Source organism: Amblyraja radiata, chromosome 11 (genome assembly GCF_010909765.2).
Source record: "Amblyraja radiata isolate CabotCenter1 chromosome 11, sAmbRad1.1.pri, whole genome shotgun sequence".
Taxonomy (NCBI): Eukaryota; Metazoa; Chordata; class Chondrichthyes; order Rajiformes; family Rajidae; genus Amblyraja; species Amblyraja radiata.
Window position 1 is genome coordinate 54,796,641 of NC_045966.1, and position 22,689 is coordinate 54,819,329.

The 22,689-nt window shown below is 41.8% G+C and overlaps 2 protein-coding genes across 10 annotated transcripts in view; both read right to left on the bottom strand.

The window, feature by feature from the left end:
- Positions 1-13,127, bottom strand: part of LOC116978654 (B-cell receptor CD22-like) — a 70,543-nt gene extending 57,416 nt beyond the window's left edge. For all 5 annotated transcript variants that reach the window (XM_033029950.1, XM_033029952.1, XM_033029951.1 and 2 more), the window contains exons 1-2: positions 12,982-13,127; positions 11,853-11,943 (exon numbers count right to left, since the gene is read on the bottom strand). In XM_033029950.1, coding sequence (XP_032885841.1) covers positions 11,853-11,904 — 52 coding nt within the window. In that variant the 5' untranslated portion in view covers positions 11,905-11,943; positions 12,982-13,127. The remainder of the gene's footprint in view (positions 1-11,852; positions 11,944-12,981) is intronic.
- A 4,564-nt stretch (positions 13,128-17,691) lies between these two features.
- The window catches only part of LOC116978655 (myelin-associated glycoprotein-like), a 56,677-nt gene continuing 51,679 nt past the window's right edge, over positions 17,692-22,689 (bottom strand). For all 5 annotated transcript variants that reach the window (XM_033029957.1, XM_033029956.1, XM_033029953.1 and 2 more), the window contains one exon: positions 17,692-21,427. In XM_033029957.1, coding sequence (XP_032885848.1) covers positions 21,408-21,427 — 20 coding nt within the window. In that variant the 3' untranslated portion in view covers positions 17,692-21,407. The remainder of the gene's footprint in view (positions 21,428-22,689) is intronic.

Consider the following 22,689-nt stretch of genomic DNA (forward strand, 5'->3'; position numbering starts at 1 on the left):
TATCAGCTTCTGTGAGGAACATTGGGGCTCTGAAATTAACTTCTTAAAAGTCAGTGCTTCGAGTCAATGCTGAAAGAGCTGTTCATGCAACAACAAACAGGTAAAGTCGAAAGTGAACTATCTGTGGTTTTTGTCAAACGTCTGTGGTCTGGTTCTCAAGAAGATTTGCAAATCAACTCATAAGTGAAACTGGTTCCACCATGACTGGATTTGGCCCCAGTCTTTGAAAGTGGAAGAAAGGAGCCATGGATTTATATAGCGCGTGTGATGTCTGTGATGTCTTTGCAATCAATGTAACAGAAACTCGTGCATGAGCCTCGTGACTGAGGTCAAGTGACCTTCAAGATAAAAGGCAGTGATTGCCGAATAAACGTGCGCTTGCTCTGGAACACAAACCCGGTGTGGACCTGTCCTTTGTGCTAGTCACAACAGGGCCTTACGTGGTCTCAAACATTACATGGTGTCAGAAGAAAACAAAGAAAAGAAAAAGGGAAAGAAGTGGAGGAGAACAAGCCTCAAGCCTCCATGGAAGAGAAGTAAAAGAGGAAGATTCAAACAGGACAGTGGAGCCACTACAAGACCGACGAAACAGAGTGAGCCCGGCCAGAAGGAGTGTCAGCCCGGTCGTGAAAGGCGCAACCAGCAGGCAACCAGTATCGGAGGTCTGGAGTGACCAGCGGTGGAGAGACGCGCAGTCCCGACACAGGGGAGCGAGGTGCAGCCCCGACGAGAGGTGCAGTCCCGACGCAGGGGAGCGAGGTGCAGCCCGACACAGGGGAGCGAGGTGCAGCCCCGACGGAAGAAGCAGTCCCGACGCAGGGGAGCGAGGTGCAGCCCGACACAGGGGAGCGAGGTGCAGCCTCGACGGAAGAAGCAGTCCCGACGCAGGGGAGCGAGGTGCAGCCCGACACAGGGGAGCGAGGTGCAGCCCGACACAGGGGAGCGAGGTGCAGCCCCGACGAGAGGTGCAGTCCCGACGCAGGGGAGCGAGGTGCAGCCCGACACAGGGGAGCGAGGTGCAGCCCGACACAGGGGAGCGAGGTGCAGCCCCGACGAGAGGTGCAGTCCCGACACAGGGGAGCGAGGTGCAGCCCCGACGAGAGGTGCAGTCCCGACACAGGGGAGTGAGGTGCAGCCCCGACGGAAGAAGCAGCGACTGGCATGGCAGCAACCAGGTGAGCCCGAGAGCCAACGGTGGGCAGAGAAGCGGGACCTGCAGAGAGATGAAGTCACAACAGAAGAAACGAAGAGCAAAGACACAGACACATGTGGAAGTGCTGTAGAAGTGCTGTAGAAGTGCTGTAAAAGTGCTGTAAAAGTGCTGTAAAAGAAATTATATTGAAATGCTGTATGACATGCTGTAAGAAATGGGTCTCTCCCAATTGGGTTTTGTTTACCTGATATATACTGCCTCGGTACTGTTGCTTTTTTTTCCCAGATATGTACTGCCTCGGTTCTTTTGGATGTAAAAATAATACAGAACCGTGTAATTATTTTGCTCTTGTCATTGCCATTGTGCTGTGAGTTAAAAAAACATGCATTTGGTACTGTTCAGTCTGCACAGGTGATGCGGGTGTACTAATTGGGGGGCAATCAATGTTTTGTCTTGATCATGCGGTTAATTATCTTTTCTCTTCTCGCTCATCGAGGCCAAACTAAGTTTGTGTCTGTTAATTGTGTTTTCAATAGCTGCAGGTGATTACCGCAGTTCATTATCTCTTCTCTTGTAGCCCTGTGTAGCAATGTGTAAAAAAACCCTGGATAGCCGTGGATGGAGCATCAGAAGTCAGACGCCCAGATGGGAGAAACCTGGAGAGAGGAGCCCGTCTTCCAGAATCCAGCAGTAGTCTCCCAGAAGGGTCTATAAGTAGGAGACACCTAGTCAGAGGAGCCAGTCTCCCAGGGGTGAGAAATGGCCAGAGGAGCCCGTCTCCTAGATGCCAGAAGAAGTCCCCAGAAGCCTAGCTAGACGAGAGGTGGGAGCCAGTCTCCCAGTCGTAGCAGAAGGCAATTGAGAGAGGCCCTCTGCTAGAGTGTAAAATTAAGTGGACATCAGGGGAATTGATAAACAAAGTTAAAAGGGGGAGATTTATGATCTGAAGAATGATGATAAACAAAGTGAAAAGGGGGAGATGCATGATCTGTAAAATGAAGAGGGAGATGTGATTTCTTGCTACGTTATGTAATATGTACATAACGTTATGTAATAAATGTAATATGTATATAATGTAAATACAAGTGCCTGTAACATTTTAAAAGTAAAGAGGGAGATGTTATGTCTGTGATGTCTTTGCAATCAATGTAACAGAAACTCGTGCATGAACCTCGTGACTGAGTTCAAGTGACCTTCAAGATAAAAGGCAGTGATTGCCGAATAAACGTGCGCTTGCTCTGGAACACAAACCCGGTGTGGACCTGTCCTTTGTGCTAGTCACAACGAAGCCTTACCAACAGACGAGAATACCTTACAGCGCGGAAACAGGCCCATCAGCCCACGTCCATACTAACCAAGTAGCATATCTGAGTCCCATTTGCCTTTGCCTGGGCCATATCCCTCTGAAAACGTTTATATCCATATACTTGTCTAAATCCCTTTTAAACATTGCACTTGTTCCTGCACTTAACACTTCAACTGGCAGCTTGTTCCACATACCCACAACTCCCTGTGTTAAAAACATTGTCACCCTTTTAAATTTTTCCCCTCTCACCTTAAATCCATGCCCTCCTTATCTTAAGAAAAAGACTAGGATCATTCACCTTATCTATGCCCCTTGTGATTTTATATACCCCTATAATGTCACCTATCGGTCTCCTAAGCATCAGGGGAAAAAGTCTCAGCCTTTTCAGCTTCCCCATACAACACAAGCCCTTCAGTCCCACTGCACCTTTTCAAGCTTCATGGCATCCTTCCTGTTGCTCAATGATCAGAATTGCACACAATAATGTAAGTGTGGTCTCACCAACATCTACACAGTTGTAACATGACATCCCATGTCTTGTACTCAGTTGCCCTGACTGATGAACGCAAATGTGCCATTTTCATCCTTCACTATCCTGTCGACCTGTGTCATCAACTTCAAGAACTATGTATACTGAAGGGAGCTATCTACTTGATTTCATGAGTAAAGTCTATCTGCTTGGTTTATGGCTGCAGACCCAGCATGAAGGGCTGGAGTTACCTATGTTGCTCTACGAGTGCAGCGCTGGGGACATTTAACTGTGCTTTCCCTCATTCAGGATCATGGTCATGGCTCTATTGCCAACTCCATGAACCTTCCTGATGTAGCTGTACTAATCATAGTTATATCATCATACAGCATGGAAACAACCCATTCAGCACACTGTGTCCATGCCGACCAGCAGGCACCATCCATATTAATTCCAATTTCCCTTAACAAAAGGACGTACCTTTAGAAAATAAATGAGGAGGGAGTTCTTTAGTCAGAGGGTGGTGAATCTGTGGAATTCATTGCCACGGATGGCTGTGGAGGCCAAATCGATGGATTCTTTTAGGTTGGAGATTCACAGTTTCTTGATTAGTGTGGGTGTCATAGGTTATGGGGAGAAGGCAGGAGAATGGGGTTGAGAGGGAAAGATAGACCAGCCATGATTAAATAGTGGAGTAGACTTGATGGGCTGAATGGCCTAATTCTGCTCCTAGAACTGATGAACTTACAAACTTCCAGCACTTGGCCTGTAACTTCTATACCCAGGTTATTCACATGCTTATCAAGACATTTCATAAATGCTATTGAAAGCCATTGTTTCGTTTTTTTTTAGTTTAGAGATGCAGTGAGGAAACAGGACTTTCGGCCCACCGAGGCCACACCGACCAGCAATCCCCGTACACTAGCACTATCCTACACACTAGAGAGACAATTTTACATTTGTAACCAAGCCAGTTAATGCACAATCCTGTATCTCTTTGGTGGTTGGGAGGAAAACGAAGATCTCGGAGAAAACCCTTTGGGTCATGGTCATGGGGAGAACGAACAAACTCCGTGCAGGCAAGCACCTATAGTCAGGATTGATCTTGAGTCTCTGGTGCTGTAATGCAGCAGCTCTACTGCTGCGCCACCGTGCTGCGCACAATGCTCATTGTTGCATGTTTTCCAATGAAACTGAAGTGACGATGGAAGAGTTTCTGTTTCACGATAAAGGGAAGCTGCGATGTTCCATTGTCAAGCACAGTGCCAGCTGCGAAGATCTGCATCTGCAAACTGAGCTCCCTTTCCACAGATTCATCACTTGGCACAGTTATTTCCCTTGCTGAGTGCTGGCTTATTCCCTAATTTGCAGCTGAGTGGACATCAACAACTGGCCGAGTTCCCTCAGCATAAGCAGTTTTTGGAAAGGGCTACTTGCAGCTGTGGAGAGTTGTTGGAGTCAGCAAATGCTGACACCGTGACAATCAACACTCACCAAGACCAACGGATGGACAGAAACTCAGATGCTGGGTTGGATTTCCGCAGTCATCATCTGTCTCAGGGTCTTCTCCAGGTCAACTCACGAGAATGTAACAATTCACCAGTAATGGTTTTGGAATGCTTTTGACCCCCTCCGTGTAATAGTCACCCTCAGCCAACTACCTCCTGCGGTCGCAACCAAGTCTGCTCCCTCACAGCAGAGGAGACAACAGATGAATCCCATGTTATATCCTGGGTCTCATAATCAAGTGTACAAAATCATGAGAGGAATAGATCAGAGTCTCTTGCCCAGAGTGGGGGAATTAAGAAAAACAGAGGACAGAGGTTTAATTGAATTGAATCAAATTGAATACATGTTATTAGCCAAGTATGTATACATACAAGGAATTTGCCTTGGTGATTTGCTCGCAAGTAACAACACGATATACAGTAGACAATTAAAAATAAAACATTATAATTTAACCATGTAAAGAATGAAATAAAATACCAGAGCAAAAGGAGGCTACAGACTTTTGGCTGTTGAGTAGAGCTACTACTCATTGAAAAAAAGTTGTTTTTATGTCTGGCTGTGGCGGCTTTGACAGTCTAGAGTCGCCTTCCAGAGGGAAATGCTCCAAAGAGTTTGTGGCCAGGATGAGAGGTGTCAGAGATGATCTCATCCATTCCCTTCCTGGCCCTTGCAGTGTACAGTTCGTCGATGGGGGGAAGGTTGCAGCCAACAACCTTCTCCGCTGATCGAACAATGCGCTGCAGCTTCCAGATGTCATGCTTGGTGGCTGAGCCAAACCAGACCACGATGGAGAAGGTGAGGACAGACTCTATGATGGCAGTATAAAACTGGACCATCATTGCCTGTGGCAGATTGTGTTTTCTCAGCTTCTGCAGGAAGTACATCCTCTGTTGGGCCTTTTTGACTGCAGAGTCGATTGTGGCCTCTCATTTAAATGTCCCTGGAGATGATGGTTCCAAGGAACTTAAATGACTCACAGATGTGACTGTGGTGTTGTTGATGGTTAATGGGGGGAGGGGAGGGGGAGCTCTCCTAAAGTCTACAATCACTTCCACTGTCTTAATAGCATTTAACTCCAGGTTGTTGCGATGGCACCAGGACTGGTGCAGACAAATTTGCTACTTCACTCCATGCCTGAAAGTTGTCTACATCTTGCTGCATGCTGGTATGTGATTTATTCACTGATGTATTGTGAATGGAATAGAACATTGTGCAACCATCCCCACTTACAATGGAACTAAGTTCCTCTTCTTGATGTAATTCTCTGCACATCAAGCTGCACATTTTTTAGCGTAATCTACATGAATTACTGTAGTACTAGTTTGAGGCCAAATATCGTGTTATGGTCAGTTAGTCAGCGGATAATGTATTTTATAGAACTGACGATGACTTGGGAGAACACAGTGGATGAGGTTTATGAAAGGAAAATGCTTAGATATGTAGATTTGGCAGCAGTAGTTGAGCAGCAAGGATGGAGAGCAAATGCCTGGCAGAGGTGGGTTGTAGAGGTTTCATAACACGATCAACCACCTCGCTATTTGGCGAGTTAGGAATTAGTGCACAGAGTTTGCATCAGGCCATAACGGAAATGGCAGAGGTAGCAGAGTAGATAGGCAGTAGGTAGATTTGGTGGAGAAGAAACAGTGTCAGTTGGGAGCAGAAAGGAAATATGTAATGCGCGGTAAGTGTATTCATTGCTGTTTTACATGTGAGGGTGGAATTAGTGGCGATTGCTTGATGGAGGCTTAGGATTAGTGTAAGACAGAATGCAGGTGATTAGCATTTGTTAGAGTGTTCAATCAATCATCTGTAGTTTATTTTACTTAGTAAATATTTACAAAGTTAGCTGGATAGAAGTGCATACTGGGAAAATAACAGCTATTGAATGGGATGGTTCTGGGGTGCCTGAATCTACCGCTGGGCCTTCCTGAGGTGTTGTGAGCCTAACTCAATGAAACACCACTGAAGTAATGCACACTTGATAGCCCTAATGATATAATGGTATCTACACCCCTAGTTTTTGTTAGTTTAATTGTGTAAAGGCATTTTAGATTTTCATGTGGCATTGGGATTGGGTTTCTTGGTTAAACATTTAGCTTGTGTGTTTGTTAACAGGCCGATAGCTTATTACTGAATATGAAGTTAGTCATTGTCCTATAGCATAAGTGTGTATAGGTAGTTTAGATGCTACTTTGGCATTCAGCTTGGTTTTCATGGTTGAGTGCTTATCCTGGCGTTAGAGCACGTACTTTGTCGTTTTAACAATAATGCAATAGTACTTTGGGGTCAAAGAGAAGGGGGTCAAAGGGAAGTTCATCCTGAGAGCCGGAGTTCTGATACATGTCTGTAGATTTCATGCTTAGCTCAGGTGATTGGGAAATAAATTGTATTTACCATTCTAGCGCACACATGCCCTTGCAAGGGTGGGTGCAAAAATATATAACAACTGCGGCAATGGCTCAGAAAGCCAAGGGTCAACCACCACTTTAGTGCGCATTTGTGGGAGTATTTAATATTAAATTTAAATATTTACATAGTCAAAATTAGAAATAGGTCAGGATAAATGTTAATGTACCTGCCACCCATTGTCTCATCAGTCCCTGACATCTCTTTATACAGGCTCTCCTTCCTCTTCACACAGTCCTGATGCAGGGCCTTGAACCCAAACATCTTTCACCCATTTTCCCTCCACAGATACTGCTTGACTCGTTGAGGTTCACCAGCAGTTTCTTTTTCTTGATGTAAAATTAAACGATTGTAAAAACCAGAGTGTAATGTAATGTAACATAATGTAATATAATGTAATGTATTGTGTAATGTAAGATTACCACTCAGCTAGATCCGGACTCATCGACTCTATATTCAGGGAAGTTTATGCTCCAGACTCAGACATTTCATTCAGTGTTCTCATTCTGGCTTCCCCAGCATTAGTGAGAGGAAGGGTGGACTGGGCAACTGTTTCGCCGAACACTTGCGCTCTGTCCACCAAGACCCGTTGGAGATCCTGGTTATCAGCCATTTTAAATCCACTTCACATTTCCACTCTGGACATTTTGTCCTTTGCTTCCTGCAGCCATAGGTAAAATGGAAGAACGGTTCCTCATGATCTTCTTGGTTACCGTAGAACCCAACGTCATGAACACAAAATGTTCCGATTTCAGGTAACCACCTCACCCCTTCTCATCTATTGCTTTCCCCCCCTCCACCATTACCCCATGCGCACACCTTTCTTTCCACCTCCCCTGCTCTCATCACACAGTTCCTTTCACCTCCTGAATCCACTCATCACCCACCCCTCTTGGCCCTGAGGCCCCTATTTTCATTTCCCCCACCTCCCCATTCCTCTCACTCACTATCTCTTCTGCTAGTTTCCCATTCACTCCCATCTTGCTCCCTTAACAGGTTTCACATCTGCACCCTTTTGGCTCCAACTTCATACCCCAGCCTTGGTTGGCATCTCCCCCCACCTGCCTGACATGAATCCACCTATCACTGCCTGGTTTTGCCCCATCCCAACCCCCACCACTCTTTACCAACTTTCTGCCCACTTTACATCAGGCTGGAGAAGAGTCTCAACCCGAAACTCTGTCTGTCCATTTGCCTCCATGGATGCTGCCTGGGTCACTCGATTCCTCCAGCACTTTGTTTTTTGCCCTAGCATTACCTCCCTGCCCCAACCATACTCTCCCTATTAGCAGTGATGTCTAGGCTATTGGTTGCACATTGTATATGAATGTCTGGGCGATTGCACATTGTGTATGAATGCCTCTCAGATCTCTTAAGTACACTACCTGCTCATGGTCAAGCCAATGATCCCTCTTTTTTCTCTTCACTCTAAGACTGATATTTCCGTTTGAGCGAGAAGCAGACAGCACTTTCTTATTTTGGGAATTTTCAGACTAAATACTGCATGAAAATACTCCATACAATATTCAGATTAAAGCAATATCCATTTACAACCCCAAACATATAAACTGTAGACCCTTGTTATAATGGACCATGGGAGGGGAATGGTGTCCGTTATTGTCAAATGTGCACTATAACCAAGTATGGATTCACTCCAACCACCAAGAGGTCACTGTGATGCAAAAAGTTGTTCTCAAATACAAAGTTCTTTTAACAGCTAAAAATGTATTTTTGTTACTGCAAGCTAAAAATACATTTTGCATTGTTTAATAGTTAAATGTTGCGTTGTCAATCCAAATGTCTTGTCAATTTGAATGTCTTGTCAATTTCGTTAGCCTCTGTAGTGTAACTAGCAGCCCGTGTTCTTAAAGTGACAGTCCGCTATAACCAAATTCTGTTATAAAGAGGTCTGTAATAACAAGGGTTTACTGTACAAATCTAGCAATAGAGCCTTGCTTTGTCTTCTTGTGAAGTCTAAAGCAATAAAGTCAAAATCATTTTCTGGTACAATGACAGTCAAGTTGGTGTTTGGAAGACTGTCTTTTTTTACTGTGGTTTAAGGTCACCAGAGTACAGATGGAATGGATCGTGAGTCCAAGGACATGGGCAAGGGGAGACCAAACAGGAGCATAAGCCATGCAAAATTCTTAAAAAAGGTATATCTTATGTGTCCATTCACCTATAATAGTAGGAATGCTATGTGTGAACTCTCGTAAGCTGACAAATTAATTTAATATCTGCTGCCTGAGTCAGTTAAAGATCTTTCAATTGATGATACAGGAAACGACAGATGCTGGAATCCGCAGCAAAAAAATACCAGTGGAGGGAATGGACAGGTGATATTTTGGGTCGGGATGTTTCAGGAGTCTGAAAAAAGGTTCTGGCCCAAAATATTATCTGTCCACTCTCTCCACAGAGGCGGGCTGGCCCATTAAGTTCTTCCAGCACTTTGTATCTTTTCAGCTGATGGTAGTCTTTGCAAGTGAGCACTTATTTTGTTATTTTTCATTAAACGAGGCTCGGAGATATTATCAGCATGATCCTTGAGGCGTGACAGAGGGAAACAGGTGCACAAAATGTTTAAACTGTATTATTGATAAAAGTAAATAGGGACAATAATGCACTGAACATGTATTCTCTCAGAGAAGATGAATAATAATTACAGACTTGGATAGCGGAACAGCACTTTGTTCAATCATTATGTATATTTTTTCCCCATAAATGCAGAGCATGGCATTTTGCTTTCAGTTATTGGCAGAGATGTAACATACAACCCAAGCTGGTTTCCCTTTTCCCAATGTAGAAATGAGGAACTGCAGATGTTGGTTTACAAAAGAAGCCACAGAGTGCTGGAATTGCTCAGTGGTCAGGCAGCATCTCAGGAGAACATGGATAGGACAATATTCTGGTCGGGATCCACGAGCCTGAAGAAGGGTACCGATTCAAAACGTCGCCTATCCATGTTCTCCTGACCTTGCGGAGCTACTCCAGCTCCCTGTCCCTTTTCCTGTTGCCTCATGGGTGGTGCTTCTCAGCACCATTAAAGAGATCTCCCTTTGTTTTGGTTTACCCCAGAGGCAAATAGTTTATTTGTATCAAATCAATTCATTCTGTTTAATATTTAACTATATTTCCTTCAACATTCTGTACTCAGGGAAATACAACTTGGTCCCCTGAATTTTAAGACGTTAAATCCTGGTATTATTTGAGTAAGTCACCAAAGGTCAATGTGTTCTACCTGAGGTTCAGTGTCCAGTTTGAAACATTTCGGTGGAGGTCTTTCTAACATCACTTCTGCACTTGTACACACCTATTCCTTTGAGATAAATTTCTTCTAGGCGCAAATCAAGCTCTTTTAAATTTGTGACCAATTTTAAATTTGTTACTATTCCATAATAATCTTATATGTGGAAAAGCTGACTTTTCCTTACATCACTACAATAGCTTTGCCCATTCTCCTTGCTTCCCTCAGCTCTTTTGCACATTTTCTGCTTCTCTTTACAGTATGTAACTTATCAACCAAAATCATGTCAGGTTGCGATATTTCACACTGATTTTTTTGCACCCTTCTGTTTGCCCATTATGTTGGGGACATTCAGTCTGATAAGGGCACCTGGTACCTCAGTGTGTGAGATGGAATGGAGAAACAAACAGATCAACAAAAAAGAAAATCACATTATTATCAAACCAAGCAAAAGAGATTAGATTAAAGGAGAGACAAAATGATAAAGAAAATAAAATGCTTTTTTTTTAGAAATATAGCGTGGAAACACGCCCTTCGGCTCACCGAGTCCATGCCAACCAGCGATCTCCGCACATTTACACTATCCAACACACACTAGGGACAATTTACATTTTACCAAGCCAATTAGCCTGCAAATCTGTACGTACTGTACCTGTATGTAGGAAACCGGAAATCCTGGGGAAAACCCATGCAGGTCACGGGGAGAATGTACAAACTCCGTACAGACAGCACCCATAGTCAGGATCGAACCCGGGTCTATGGCAGCAACTCTACTGCTGCGCCACCGTGCCACCATGTGAATAGATAATCTTTTTCAAACCTCTAGGCAGAATTTTTGATTTGTAATGTTGGTAATAATGGAGTTGTAAAGTCATACAGGAACAATGTGTAGGAAGGAACGGCAGATGCTGGTTTAAACTAAAGATAGACACAAAATGCTGGAGTTAGCGGGACAGACAGCATCTCTGGTGAGAACGAATGGTCTGAAGAAGGGTCTTGGCCCGAAACATCACCCATCCCTTCTCTCCAGAGATGCTGCCTGTCCCACTGAGTTACTCCAGCATTTTGTGTGTATCTTCAGCACAGGAACAAGCTCTTTTCCCACCACGTTCATATTGACTAAGGAGTACACATCTACACTAACCCCATATACCAGTTTTGGTCCACAGCTATCCATGCCTTGTTGAGTCCAGTGCATGTCCAGGTACTTTAAAAAAATGTAATCGCCATCCCTTTTGCTAGAATAATGATGATTACATTATTGCCAAGTGATCAAGAACCTGTCCTGTTAATTTAACATTCTGTGGCAGGTTCAGTGTGCAAGCTCATAGGCTTTTAATCGTACAAAGGATGTTGAAATTATGGTTGTGAAATTGAAAGGTGAAGAAGCTTAAATCGGCCTGCGCACACCCAGGTGAGTTGGAAGCCATGATACATTAATTCACCAGAAATTACTGCTAGTTTGTGCATTAATAACTTAGCTTTGCACAGCATAGTTCCCTGGGGAATAGCAATGATCCCAGCAAGCAGCATTTCATGGTATATGGAAGATAGACACAAAATGCTGGAGTAACCTAGCGGGACAGGCAGCATTTCTAGATAGAAGGAATGAACTCAGTGTCGGAGATACTTGGATGGATTTGGGCTTGCAATTGTTGAAGGGGCCAACTATCATAAGAGCAGGACAATAAAATAGCTGCCGATGAAGAGGAAAAATAATCTCATTAGAGATTATGCATAGCAACAGGAGAAACTGGATACTTACCCTGGACAAGACAGGTGGCCAAAAGTGCCAGAGTACATTGCAGTCTGCTCATTCTTTGAATTTCAGCTTTGACAGATCATGCACACAGCAGCTGAGAAACACAGGTTACATCACCGTCAGTAAGCAGCTTCTTTATATTGTGCAAACTCCCACATTGATCCAGCCCAACATTTACTCCTATTGTACTCCTGATCTCTTCACTACTTTCCCCCATCCCATTCTGACTGTTGCAGCAAACACCTCTGGGAAGAACCAGTTCAAAGATCTTAGAGCATAAGAGCTATAAGATCTTTGAACCAGTTGGACACCCCTTCTTATTCTTGAATGTGAGCATTGGGTCTATTATGTTGGTACTGACTCTCAGAAAAAGCTTTCCAATCAATCCCTCCATTTGTTTCCCATAACTCTGCAATGTTCTTCCTTTGAAAGTGGTTGCATATGTTTTGAATGTTACAATAAAATATTAATCTTTTGGTCAAAGCATTATGGATCATAAGAACTTGCTGTGGAGAGAAATTGTACCTTTTATCTTTGTTCCCATGATAATCTTGCATACCTTGCATCTAACAAAGCATTGAATTACTTTTAATATGCACAACGCTGTTCTTCATGTTTTTCTAAAGTTTAGTTTAGAGATACAGCGTGGAGTCAGGCCCTTTGGCCCACCGAGTCCGCATCGACCAGCGATCCCTGGTCATTAACGCTATCCTACACACATTCAGGACAATTTACATTTATACCAAGCCAATTAACCAACAAATCTGTAAATCTTTGGAGTGTGGGAGGAAACGGAAGATCTTGGAGAAATACCACGTGGTCACAGGGAGAACGTACAAACTCCGTAGAGACAGCACCCATAGTCAGTATTGAACCCGGGTCTCTGGCACTGTAAGGCAGCAACTCTACTGCTGCGTCACCGTGCCACCCAGTGATATGTTTTATGTGTTATGAAAGTGTTATGAAAAGTATTTTTCAGCTTTGAATCATCACTGTTGTCTGAAACAAATATCATTCATGATGCGATAAATCTGTGCTCCTAAGAAATGTCTGAATGTAAACTTTGATTTCACACAAATATACAGCTATTGGAACTATTGCAATGACAATGTACAGTAAGAGTTCTCCTTACCTCTTTCCTTTGTAAGCTTTGTTGGTACAATGCTCTCTTGAAGAAACCAATCTCCTGCAATCAAGCTATGTTGTAGGTCAACCAACGATGTGGGAATCGCTGGCAATGCTAGCATTTGCAGTAGAACACCGACACTTAAAACCAACGTCGAGCTAGACACAGCAGAATTGTCACTTATCAGCAACTTCTAACTCCACGAAAAGGGAAGTAGTTGATTTTGCAAAGGAGGAAGATAATAAATATTCAAAAACTACTGCGAAGAACCACAACATCAATCACTGTGGATATAGTGTGTTTAATTAGCAGAATGAGGGGCAGGATTTGACAGAAGGGCTTTCAAACAAAATTCATTAAAAGGTAGATTGGACAGATCGATAAAGAAGGAGCAGGCGCTTGCTCAGAGGTTTAGGGGGAATTCCAAGGGCTGAATGTATATTTACTAAGAGAACCAAACCATTGATGTTCAGATGGTCAGAATTGGAGGAGCATAAAGTTTGGAGGATTATATTGGCATTGGTATTGATTTCTTATTGTCACGTGTACCGAGAGAGAGTGAGATACTTTATTTTATGTGCTATCCAGGCAAATCATTGCATACAAAAATGCCATCAAACTATATATATGTACAAAAGGTGCTCAAAAGGAGAAAGGAATCAGAGTGCAGAATGTAGTATTACAGCAACAGAGAATATGCAGATTAAAATTTGCAAGAGCTGCACTAAGGCAGATTGGGAGATCAGGAGGACATCCTTAGCTAATGGAAGGTCCATTCAATAGTCTGAATAAACAGCTGGGAAGAAGGTGTTCGTGAACCTGGTGGAATGTGTTTTTAAGCTCTTGTAACTCCTGCCAGATTGGAGGGGGTAGAAGAGTGAATGACTAGGATGTGAGTAGTCCTTGAGTATATTGACAGCTTTCTTGAGGCAGCGGGAAGTGTAGGTGGAGTTGATGGGGGTGTTCTGATTAAACATGGAATTAATATAACATAATTGGAATCATAGAAAAGATAAAACAGCTGGGTTTTTTTTTCATTTACAGAGAGATGCAACACGGAAACATGGCCTTTGGACCATTGTGTCCACGCTGGCCATGAATCAGCCATTTTGTTCTAATCCTGCCTAACTAATTTTTTCATCCCAATTTTATTCATATCATTTCCACCCAGACTCTGCCACTCATCCACACACTTGGGGCAATTTACAATAGTCAATTAACTTTCTAATCAACAGGTTATGGGATGTGGAAAGAGATCATATCAACCCAAGTCAACCCATGGATTCAAAAGATGTCTGCAGAGTCCACACAAACGGCAACAGAGATCGAACCAGGGTCACAAAAGCTGCAAGTCAGCGGCTCCAGTAGTTACGCAGCTGTGCTACCCACAAGGAAACTGAAGGCCAAAGATTAGAGGTTTCCTTTTCGTTGGAGAATTTCAGAGAATAATAAATCAGAATCTGTATCATATTAGTGACGTAATAGGCACTGATGTTGTTATGATTTTACAATAAATTATATTATACATATTGCAATAATGCATTTCCTATGCATAACCCCTGGCGGCACCGGGTGGTGGGCCACGCACTATATATAACCTTCAGCTCTTGTGGGGGACACGTGTCCCGGTGACGAGAGGTAGGGGTCACGGTGTGATCACGGGTCCCCTGGGGAGTATTTAAGGTGTTAATCATGCGTGCACGTGGTTGGTGAGTGAGGAGAATTAGCGTAGCAATTATAGAACAGTATTTTCGGACAAACTTCGTGTCTGCCTCGTTCTTTAACGGACAACTCTGCGTCCGCTACAAGCTGGTATTTGCAAGGCGATATGTTTAAAGTTGTGACATTGCAGAGATTTTGTATTGACCTGATATTCCAAATATCCTGCACGGTATTGTTTAAATGTTCATCTACCTGAGAGCAAGGCTTATAGAGAAACCTACTTCTTTGACTTTAATTTAGTTTAGAGATACAGCGTGGGAACAGGCCCTTTAGCCCGCTGAGTCCGCGCCGACCAGTGATTCCCACTACACAAGCTCACACGACACACGAGGGACAACTCTTTGGAATGTGGGAGGAAACCGGAGCACCCGGGGTAAACCCACGTGGTCACGGGGAGAAAGTACATACTCGATTTCTGGCAGGACAATTCTGCAGTAGGAAGTAACCGTACAACTTTGGATAAGACCATGCCATCATGATGTATTGTAATGCAGATGTATTGCGCAAAATAAAAGTATGCAGCTCCCTTGAGAAATCCCCGTCACTGTCCTCCTGCTGAGAGTGGTTGGGTTAGTTGTCACTCTCCATTTTCTACTGCTAAAACCCAATGAAGGGTCTCGACCCAAAACGTCACCTATTCCTTTTCTCCAGAGATGCTGTCTGACCCACTGAGTTACTCCAGGTTTTGTGTCTATCTATAGGATCTGAATTCCAATGTCAGCTTCTAAGTTGTATCCTCCATCTTGAGCCAGTCTTCCCCATTCTCAAGGGGTCAAGGATAGAATGTTCAGTCACGGCCCTGTTCTCACCAATCTTTCCACCACCACGCACAAGAAGCACAGGAAGCGCAAGACAGACACCATTGTATGCAGATCCTCTGGCTGAACAACTTCTAATCTTGTATGTGGACTTGATAAGAAGACCCATTCTCAAGTCCCCTACATGTCTCAGTTTGATTGATCAGAGACTTGTCAATGCCTATGCTTTACAAACAGAGAACACATTCCTCATAGAGTGCCACATTGCAACAGTTAACCATTGACAGCATGCCACCCATTGAAATACCACCTTAGTCCATGGCAGCTGATGGTATGGTGATTGGCCATTGCAATTCTGCCACTGTTGATCACAGAGCCTCGGCCAATATCAATGGCATTCCTCATTTCCCAGGGTGGACAGGTGTTGTTCCCTATAAAGATTCAATGGGATGTCAGCTCCCTAGTTTGTTAGCAACATGGTCTTTGGATTGAAAACTTTGTTCATATTTCAGAGTTTTGGTTCTTTAGGTGGATCATTGCCAACTTTGACTTGCTGCTGAATGTAGACATCTTTAGTAGGAAACTAGAAGTTCTTATGATGGCATTGACACAAATTGCAAAGATTAGCTGGTGTCACTGGAGGTCCAGTTGCAGCAATGTATCGTAGAGTTAGATTTAATGCAACATTGAATAAGAGCAGACATCTAGGAGGGATGCTAAACAGGAAGAAGCTGTCACAGAGTGGCTAACCATTGATGAATTTGAAAACAAGGATTAAACTTAAAAATAAAACACTGACTGTGTTAGTAGACTCCACAGATTGGAAATCAGTTAACCTTTCAGACCGATGGCTGAGTGCTATTAGTTGTGAACAATAGCTGTTGCTTCAAGGTCATCACTTCTTAAAGGGTTGTGTTCAAGTTTACTACAATATTTATGGACAGATCCAAAGAGGTATTTTGTGAAGATTCATTGATCGAAGAAGATAATTATTTTGAGGGTCTTGTGATTCCTGGATGGGGGTTCTTCCACATGTCCTGCAATTGGACTTTGTTGGATGTTGGATATAGTGGATACATTCCCCACTGTGACTTTTCATAACAAACAGGAGTTGGAGGGTGATTTTAAACAGGGAGGAAGAGGTTAGCTGCGCAATTGGAGGCCAGTAAATACAATTAGATGGTGAGAGAATTGTTGGGATAATTTCGAAGGGCAAGTCCAAAGCCTTATTTGGAGAAGCACACATTGATCAGGGACACTCAGCATGAAATGGTAAAGGGAAGGCTGTACTTGATTAACATCTTGATGACACAACAAGACAGCTTTACCACCATTGGGTCCACTAAACCCAAGGCATTCGAGTTTGGCCTTTTACCCAGGTAAGAATAGCTTCTGTAATAAGTTTGAGGAGTTTGGTGGAGTTTTCCTCACTGTTTGACAAATATTATTTATCAATTAATGTCACTAAAAACAGAAATGCTATGATGGCAATGGCATATTCTAATAAAAATTAGCAAAGTGATAGTTTGATTACATTATTCTCTCTATGATATTACCTGATATGCTAAATAAATGCAGAATATGATAATATTTTAATCTCTAGCATTCACATTATTTTACATTTGTACCATGCAAACCATATTGCCCAGTCATTTATCATATTATTGTGCCTGATACCTCACTGTGGACAAATTAAGTGACACGTTTCTCCACGTTATAGCAATGAATTTCATTTCTAAAAGGTTCCATGTTGTTAAAAGTACTGTTGAGCCCCTTGGGACTTCTTAAGGATGAGAAAGTTAATAATAACTTAAATTCACAGAGGTAAATAATAATTCAGTCCAGAAAAAAAGGACTTAGGCCCATCATGTCCATTCCAACCATTGACAGCCCATAATAGTTGGCTTTCGACAGTTTGTCTATATAAGTTATCTTATATATTTATTTGCCTATATACATTTATTTATTTATTTATTGATCTATAAACTGCTTGGCTCAGGCAGTGTGTTCCAGACTCCAACCACCTTCTGGATGAAAGAATTATTTCTGATTTTCCCTCCAAATAGTTTATCCAACTGTGGCAATGAATTGAATCTGGATTGAGACAAACCATCTTCAGAGATTATTCTCAGCAAACAAATGTTATACCTCGGGTTCCAGTATTTTATTGATTCATAAGCAAGCACCAAAACAACCCATCATTTCGAACAACTTAAAAAGAACTGAACACAGTAGCTCTTAATAATACACAGATTTAATTTATTTGTCAGGATGCGTTAATCATTAAACTGTAATTATATAATTTACATACTTTTTACATAATCTTAATGAACAGTGTAATTGATAGACAAAGCACACAGCTGTACAGTCATAAGGCTACTTCCACTAAATATATAAAATAAGATATTGTAATATACCATACATCCCCAGGCCACTGATTACTGTTTGTCAGTGGATTGCACAAAGTGTGGTTATTTTAGCTATGGCTGAGGTCAATGATAAATTGGCTGCCCACTCTCTACCAGCGACCAATGGGGAGAGAGATCAGGTGGGTTAGACACTCATGACCAATTTGATATCAGCATTGCCCAAGTTAAGATAACTGTGCAGAGTAACGCTGTAATGTTTGCCTCTGCTATAGAGCCACAGCTGTCCTGCATTTCATTGCATTACACTCTAGCCAGGCACAGCTGGATGGGTGCACCACCTCCCTTTTGCAGACTTGTTAACAAATATAAGCATTGTATAATTATCCAAATTCAGAATATTAATACAATCTCTTTGTGAAATACAAATCTCGTTTCCACTGAAGTGGTGGCATGGTTCATTCCTGAGATTCAGTGCCTGGAGATTCTGAGTATTTCTAGTAACAGAAATAAGCTTTTGTATATAAAGAATAGTGAAACACAAAATGATTAATTCTGATTTGCTAAAATGTTGATTAATTATTGAAATTATTTCTAGATTTAACTTATGGTACTTTTAATGTTAGTTTCTAGTTAAACTCCTCCCTATACTTGTATTGACAGACCATATATTTTAATTGCAATTATTCCAATAGATGCCAAAATTTAGTTCTGTAGAAGTTTTACAATGGAATGTTAGGCTACATTGTAAGTTAAAGTGAATAAAACAAATCAGAGAGAGAGAGAGAGAGAGAGGGCAAGAGAATGCTAGACAGACAGAAAATGAAATAAAGTAGGTCGGGAAAAAGCAAATAGATGTTTCCATAGAAATGGAAAAATGGTGAGATATATAAAGTAAGACTAACAGAGAACAAGAGTGCGAAAGACAGGTTGAAGGAAAAAGAGACAGAAAAATGTTCAAAAATGTGATTAGATCAATACATGTGGAGATACGTATAGAGGTAGAGAGAGAAAAAAAGCTAGCAAGCAATGTAAATAGATAGGAGATAGATAGATAGATAGATAGATAGATAGATAGATAGATAGATAGATAGATAGATAGATAGATATGGGTTCATACAGACTAACACATAAAGGTTGTCAGTTCTCCTGGATTTTCCTGGATTTCTCAGGAGTAAAGATTAATATTCCAGGATATTGCCGACAACACCCAAAAGAAAAATCAGAGGACAGTAGAATCAATATTGGGAATCAATGAAAGAAGATTGACCAACAATGCATTAATGAATGTGGCAATGCAGTTGGCATGAGAAGGTAGCGCTCTGCAAAGACTCTCCTGTCAGATTGACATTAATTGAAGGGAAAAAGAGTGGGAATATGCTCTTTTTGGGAATGTGCTCAAGCAGACTTGGGAACCAGACTTGGGAACCAGACTTGGGAACCTGAAGAGGCAGTTGATTGAATGGGAGATGGACAGTGAGAAAGGAAACCAAACATAATAATTGTAAGGAGAAGGAGAGGAAGGTTTGGAGTTTGGGAGCAGGTAATGATATGAAAACCTTATACGTGTTCTTCTGAGAATATTTGCATACGAGGGGAAATCCCAACACAATGAATCACTGGCTAACATACAAGGGTGTGGTGTTTACGAGAAACATTGACAGATTGTGGTTTAGAAGTGCATACAATTATCTACACGTGTTGTAAAAAGGAGAAGATATTGCAGCTAAAATAACCTTTTCTGAACCCTTCATGTCTGTGTAAAGAGGCAGAGTTGACACATAATTCATCTTCACCTAGCAATGTCACCTACACTATACCAGCAGCCTCCTCCTGTAAAGCTTTACCTTCCAATTAATGTTCCTCTTTATATAAATGCTTTAGATAATTAGCTGGCACAAATTACATGAGCTTCTCAGTTTAATTTGATAATATTTTGCTTGTCAACGTCAGAAGAAATGAGCACAAATAAAAGAGTTATTTTTCCTATCATATGTTGCAGACAGGACTGGTAATTTCTGACAGCCTTTCATTGCCCTTCCTACACCCACTCCAGTGCATCCACAGATTACTTGGTGAGTGTTGTTGAAGAACTGGCTCTTTTGGAACGCAATGCATTAAACATTCATGTTGTTAAATACAATGTAAAATGCCCTCTAAGCTGCACCAGCCTGTGAGCACCTTAACACACCCAAAGTTAAACAGGGGTTTTCAGCAAGATATGACGGTCATTTAGTAAACAGGACTTGGTGTAAATTAGGATATTTGTGGTATACTTTAACAGCATCTGGAATGGTTTCAGTCACCATGCATGCTCAGCCAATTTAAATCAGATCAGTCAGACCCAGGGTAAGTAAAAATTTGAATACAACTCACTGTTCAGATCGTACCATATTAGTCAGTAGACTGAGAAAATTCTGATCCCATGTGCAGAGGATAATTTATTTTCAATGTGTCAAGGTCAAGGTCAGTTTATTGTCACATGTACCAATTGAGGTACAGTGAAATTCGATTCAGGCGCTCAAGGTAAGAGAACAACATTTTACATCCACTGTTCCATCCAATACTGGAGCTTGCACATATTTCCAGTACTGTGATTTTTTAAATGCAAAAGCAGGGGGAGACTTAGTTAACATCCAAGGTTGCAAATAATGGCAACCTTTGTACTGAGTAGAATGCAAATGGTGGATGAATTCTTCTATCAATCAGGTATGATGCTCACATTACTGTGAGTGCCAGGTTGATTTTATGCACACAATTTGTATGTAGCATTGCTTCATGCTTTGCATTTTCTTCTAGGGACATTATCGTGCTATTATTGGGAGAATCTTGTTTTTTCTTTATGTAGACTGTTTACTGAGTTCATTGATATTGTTTGCTGCATAATACACTGTCTACGCTGTATTATAGCTCAATTCATTGGTGGAGACAATTTTGGAACTATTCTGCACATCCAAGATAAAAAGAGTTTAGAAGTATTTACAAAGCCCTCGTGTACAGCCAGGCTTGTTCACCCATTTATGGGACATTACTCACAACTATGAGAGTAAAGACTGGGTTCAAGTTGTAAGCAGAAAAAAATTGGATGAGCGAACTGGGATGGGATAAACGAAGCAGGGTAAATAAATTAATGGCGTGCAAGTTCCGTGCAAGGAGCAAAGTAGGAAGTAGAAACGTATATGATTGAAAGAGTCAGAAGAGGAGAAGTAGAAAGGGCAAACATTTGGCAGGAGAAAGTGTGCCACAAAGTGTGGAAGTAAACTGCAGAAGGACACATAATCTGCAAGGTTTCTGATATATTATATAGATAACAGCCTGTGCCTATTTTGTTTTCATTGCACAAACAAAATACAGTCAGGGTTTACCCGTAAAAACCACCACGCACCACCTTGTTCGGCTCCAGTTTCAGGTGTTGTCAATTCTGTGCTGCCTGTGTGTTATTTAACTGATTGCAGGCATTCGTTCCAGGTTCTTTCACACGGCTCCCAAGAACTCCACTCTGTTGCTCTGACCTTTAGCTTGTTTGCCATTTGATTCATGCTGCAGGTTGGCATAGGCAAATTCTTTCTCTCGTCTCCCGCTGGTCTCAGACTGAGTTCCCGGAGTCTGCAGAGAGAGGGACAATAAGAGATGCTGCTAAAGTTCAATTCTCCCTCACAATGCCTCATATTCTTCTAGTTTAGTTTGGTTTAGAGATACAGCGCGGAAATAGGCCTTTCGGCCTACCGAGTCCGCACACTAACACTATCCTACACACACTAGGGGCAATTTACAATTATACCAAGCCAATGAACCTACAAACCTGTATATCTTTGGAGTGTGGGAGGAAACGGAACATCTTGGAGAAAACCCACATGGTCACGGTGGAGAACGTACAAACTCCAAACAGATAGCATAATTCAGTTAAAAAAGATGTACAAAAACACTTGTTTAAAAGGATATTGGGATGAGGATAGGTGATTGTGAGTGGGATATTTGTTATAATGATTGTATTGGGAAGGGTGATTATAGGGTGATGGGTTGTATATATGACTAAGATACTATATAGTATATGAGGGTTTTTTATTTTATTTTTATTTTTTTATTTTTTTGTATGGCTTTGTAAATATTTGATTAGTGTTTAAATGTAAATAATTTGGTGTACATATAGTGGCTGGTGTACATATGGTGTACATATAGCCGCTAAATTTGTATAAGATAATTACAAGCAGTTGAATAAGGGGTGGGAATTAATAAGCTTTGGCTTCTTCCTGCTCCTTTTCGGACACATACGATTTCATTCATTTATAGATATTGTTTATGACACTTTATAAATATTTTTGTTTTGTTTTTTGTATTCTGTTTCACACTTGCTTTTTATTCTTTTATTCTGTTCGAAATAAATAATAAAATAAAATAAAATAAAATAGCACCTGAAGATGGGATCGAACCAGGGTCTCTGGCGCTGCAACTCTATCGCTGTGCTGCCCATATTTGTTCATCCCCATGCATTTCTGTCCCAACCATGCTCACGGATTCATCCTTACTTCTCCAATATATCCACAATCTCACTCCTCGCCTTCACTGTAAATTCCTCTCTACCCTGAGCGCTCAATCTTATTCTGACCTCTTGTCCATCCCCAAATTTCAGCATTGCTTCATCGGCAGTTCAGGCTTGTACTATCCAAACAGAAGTCAGAAATTCCTGCAGTATTTCTTTCTTCTTGTTACAACTCCTCTACTTTAAGAAACTTCTTCAAATCTACTGGGCATCAACGCTAATGCCCATGTGTCCATTTTATCAACTTAGTCATTGAGTCATGACATACAGCACAGAAATACGCCCTTCAACCCAACTTGTCGATGATGACCAAAATGCCCATTTAAAC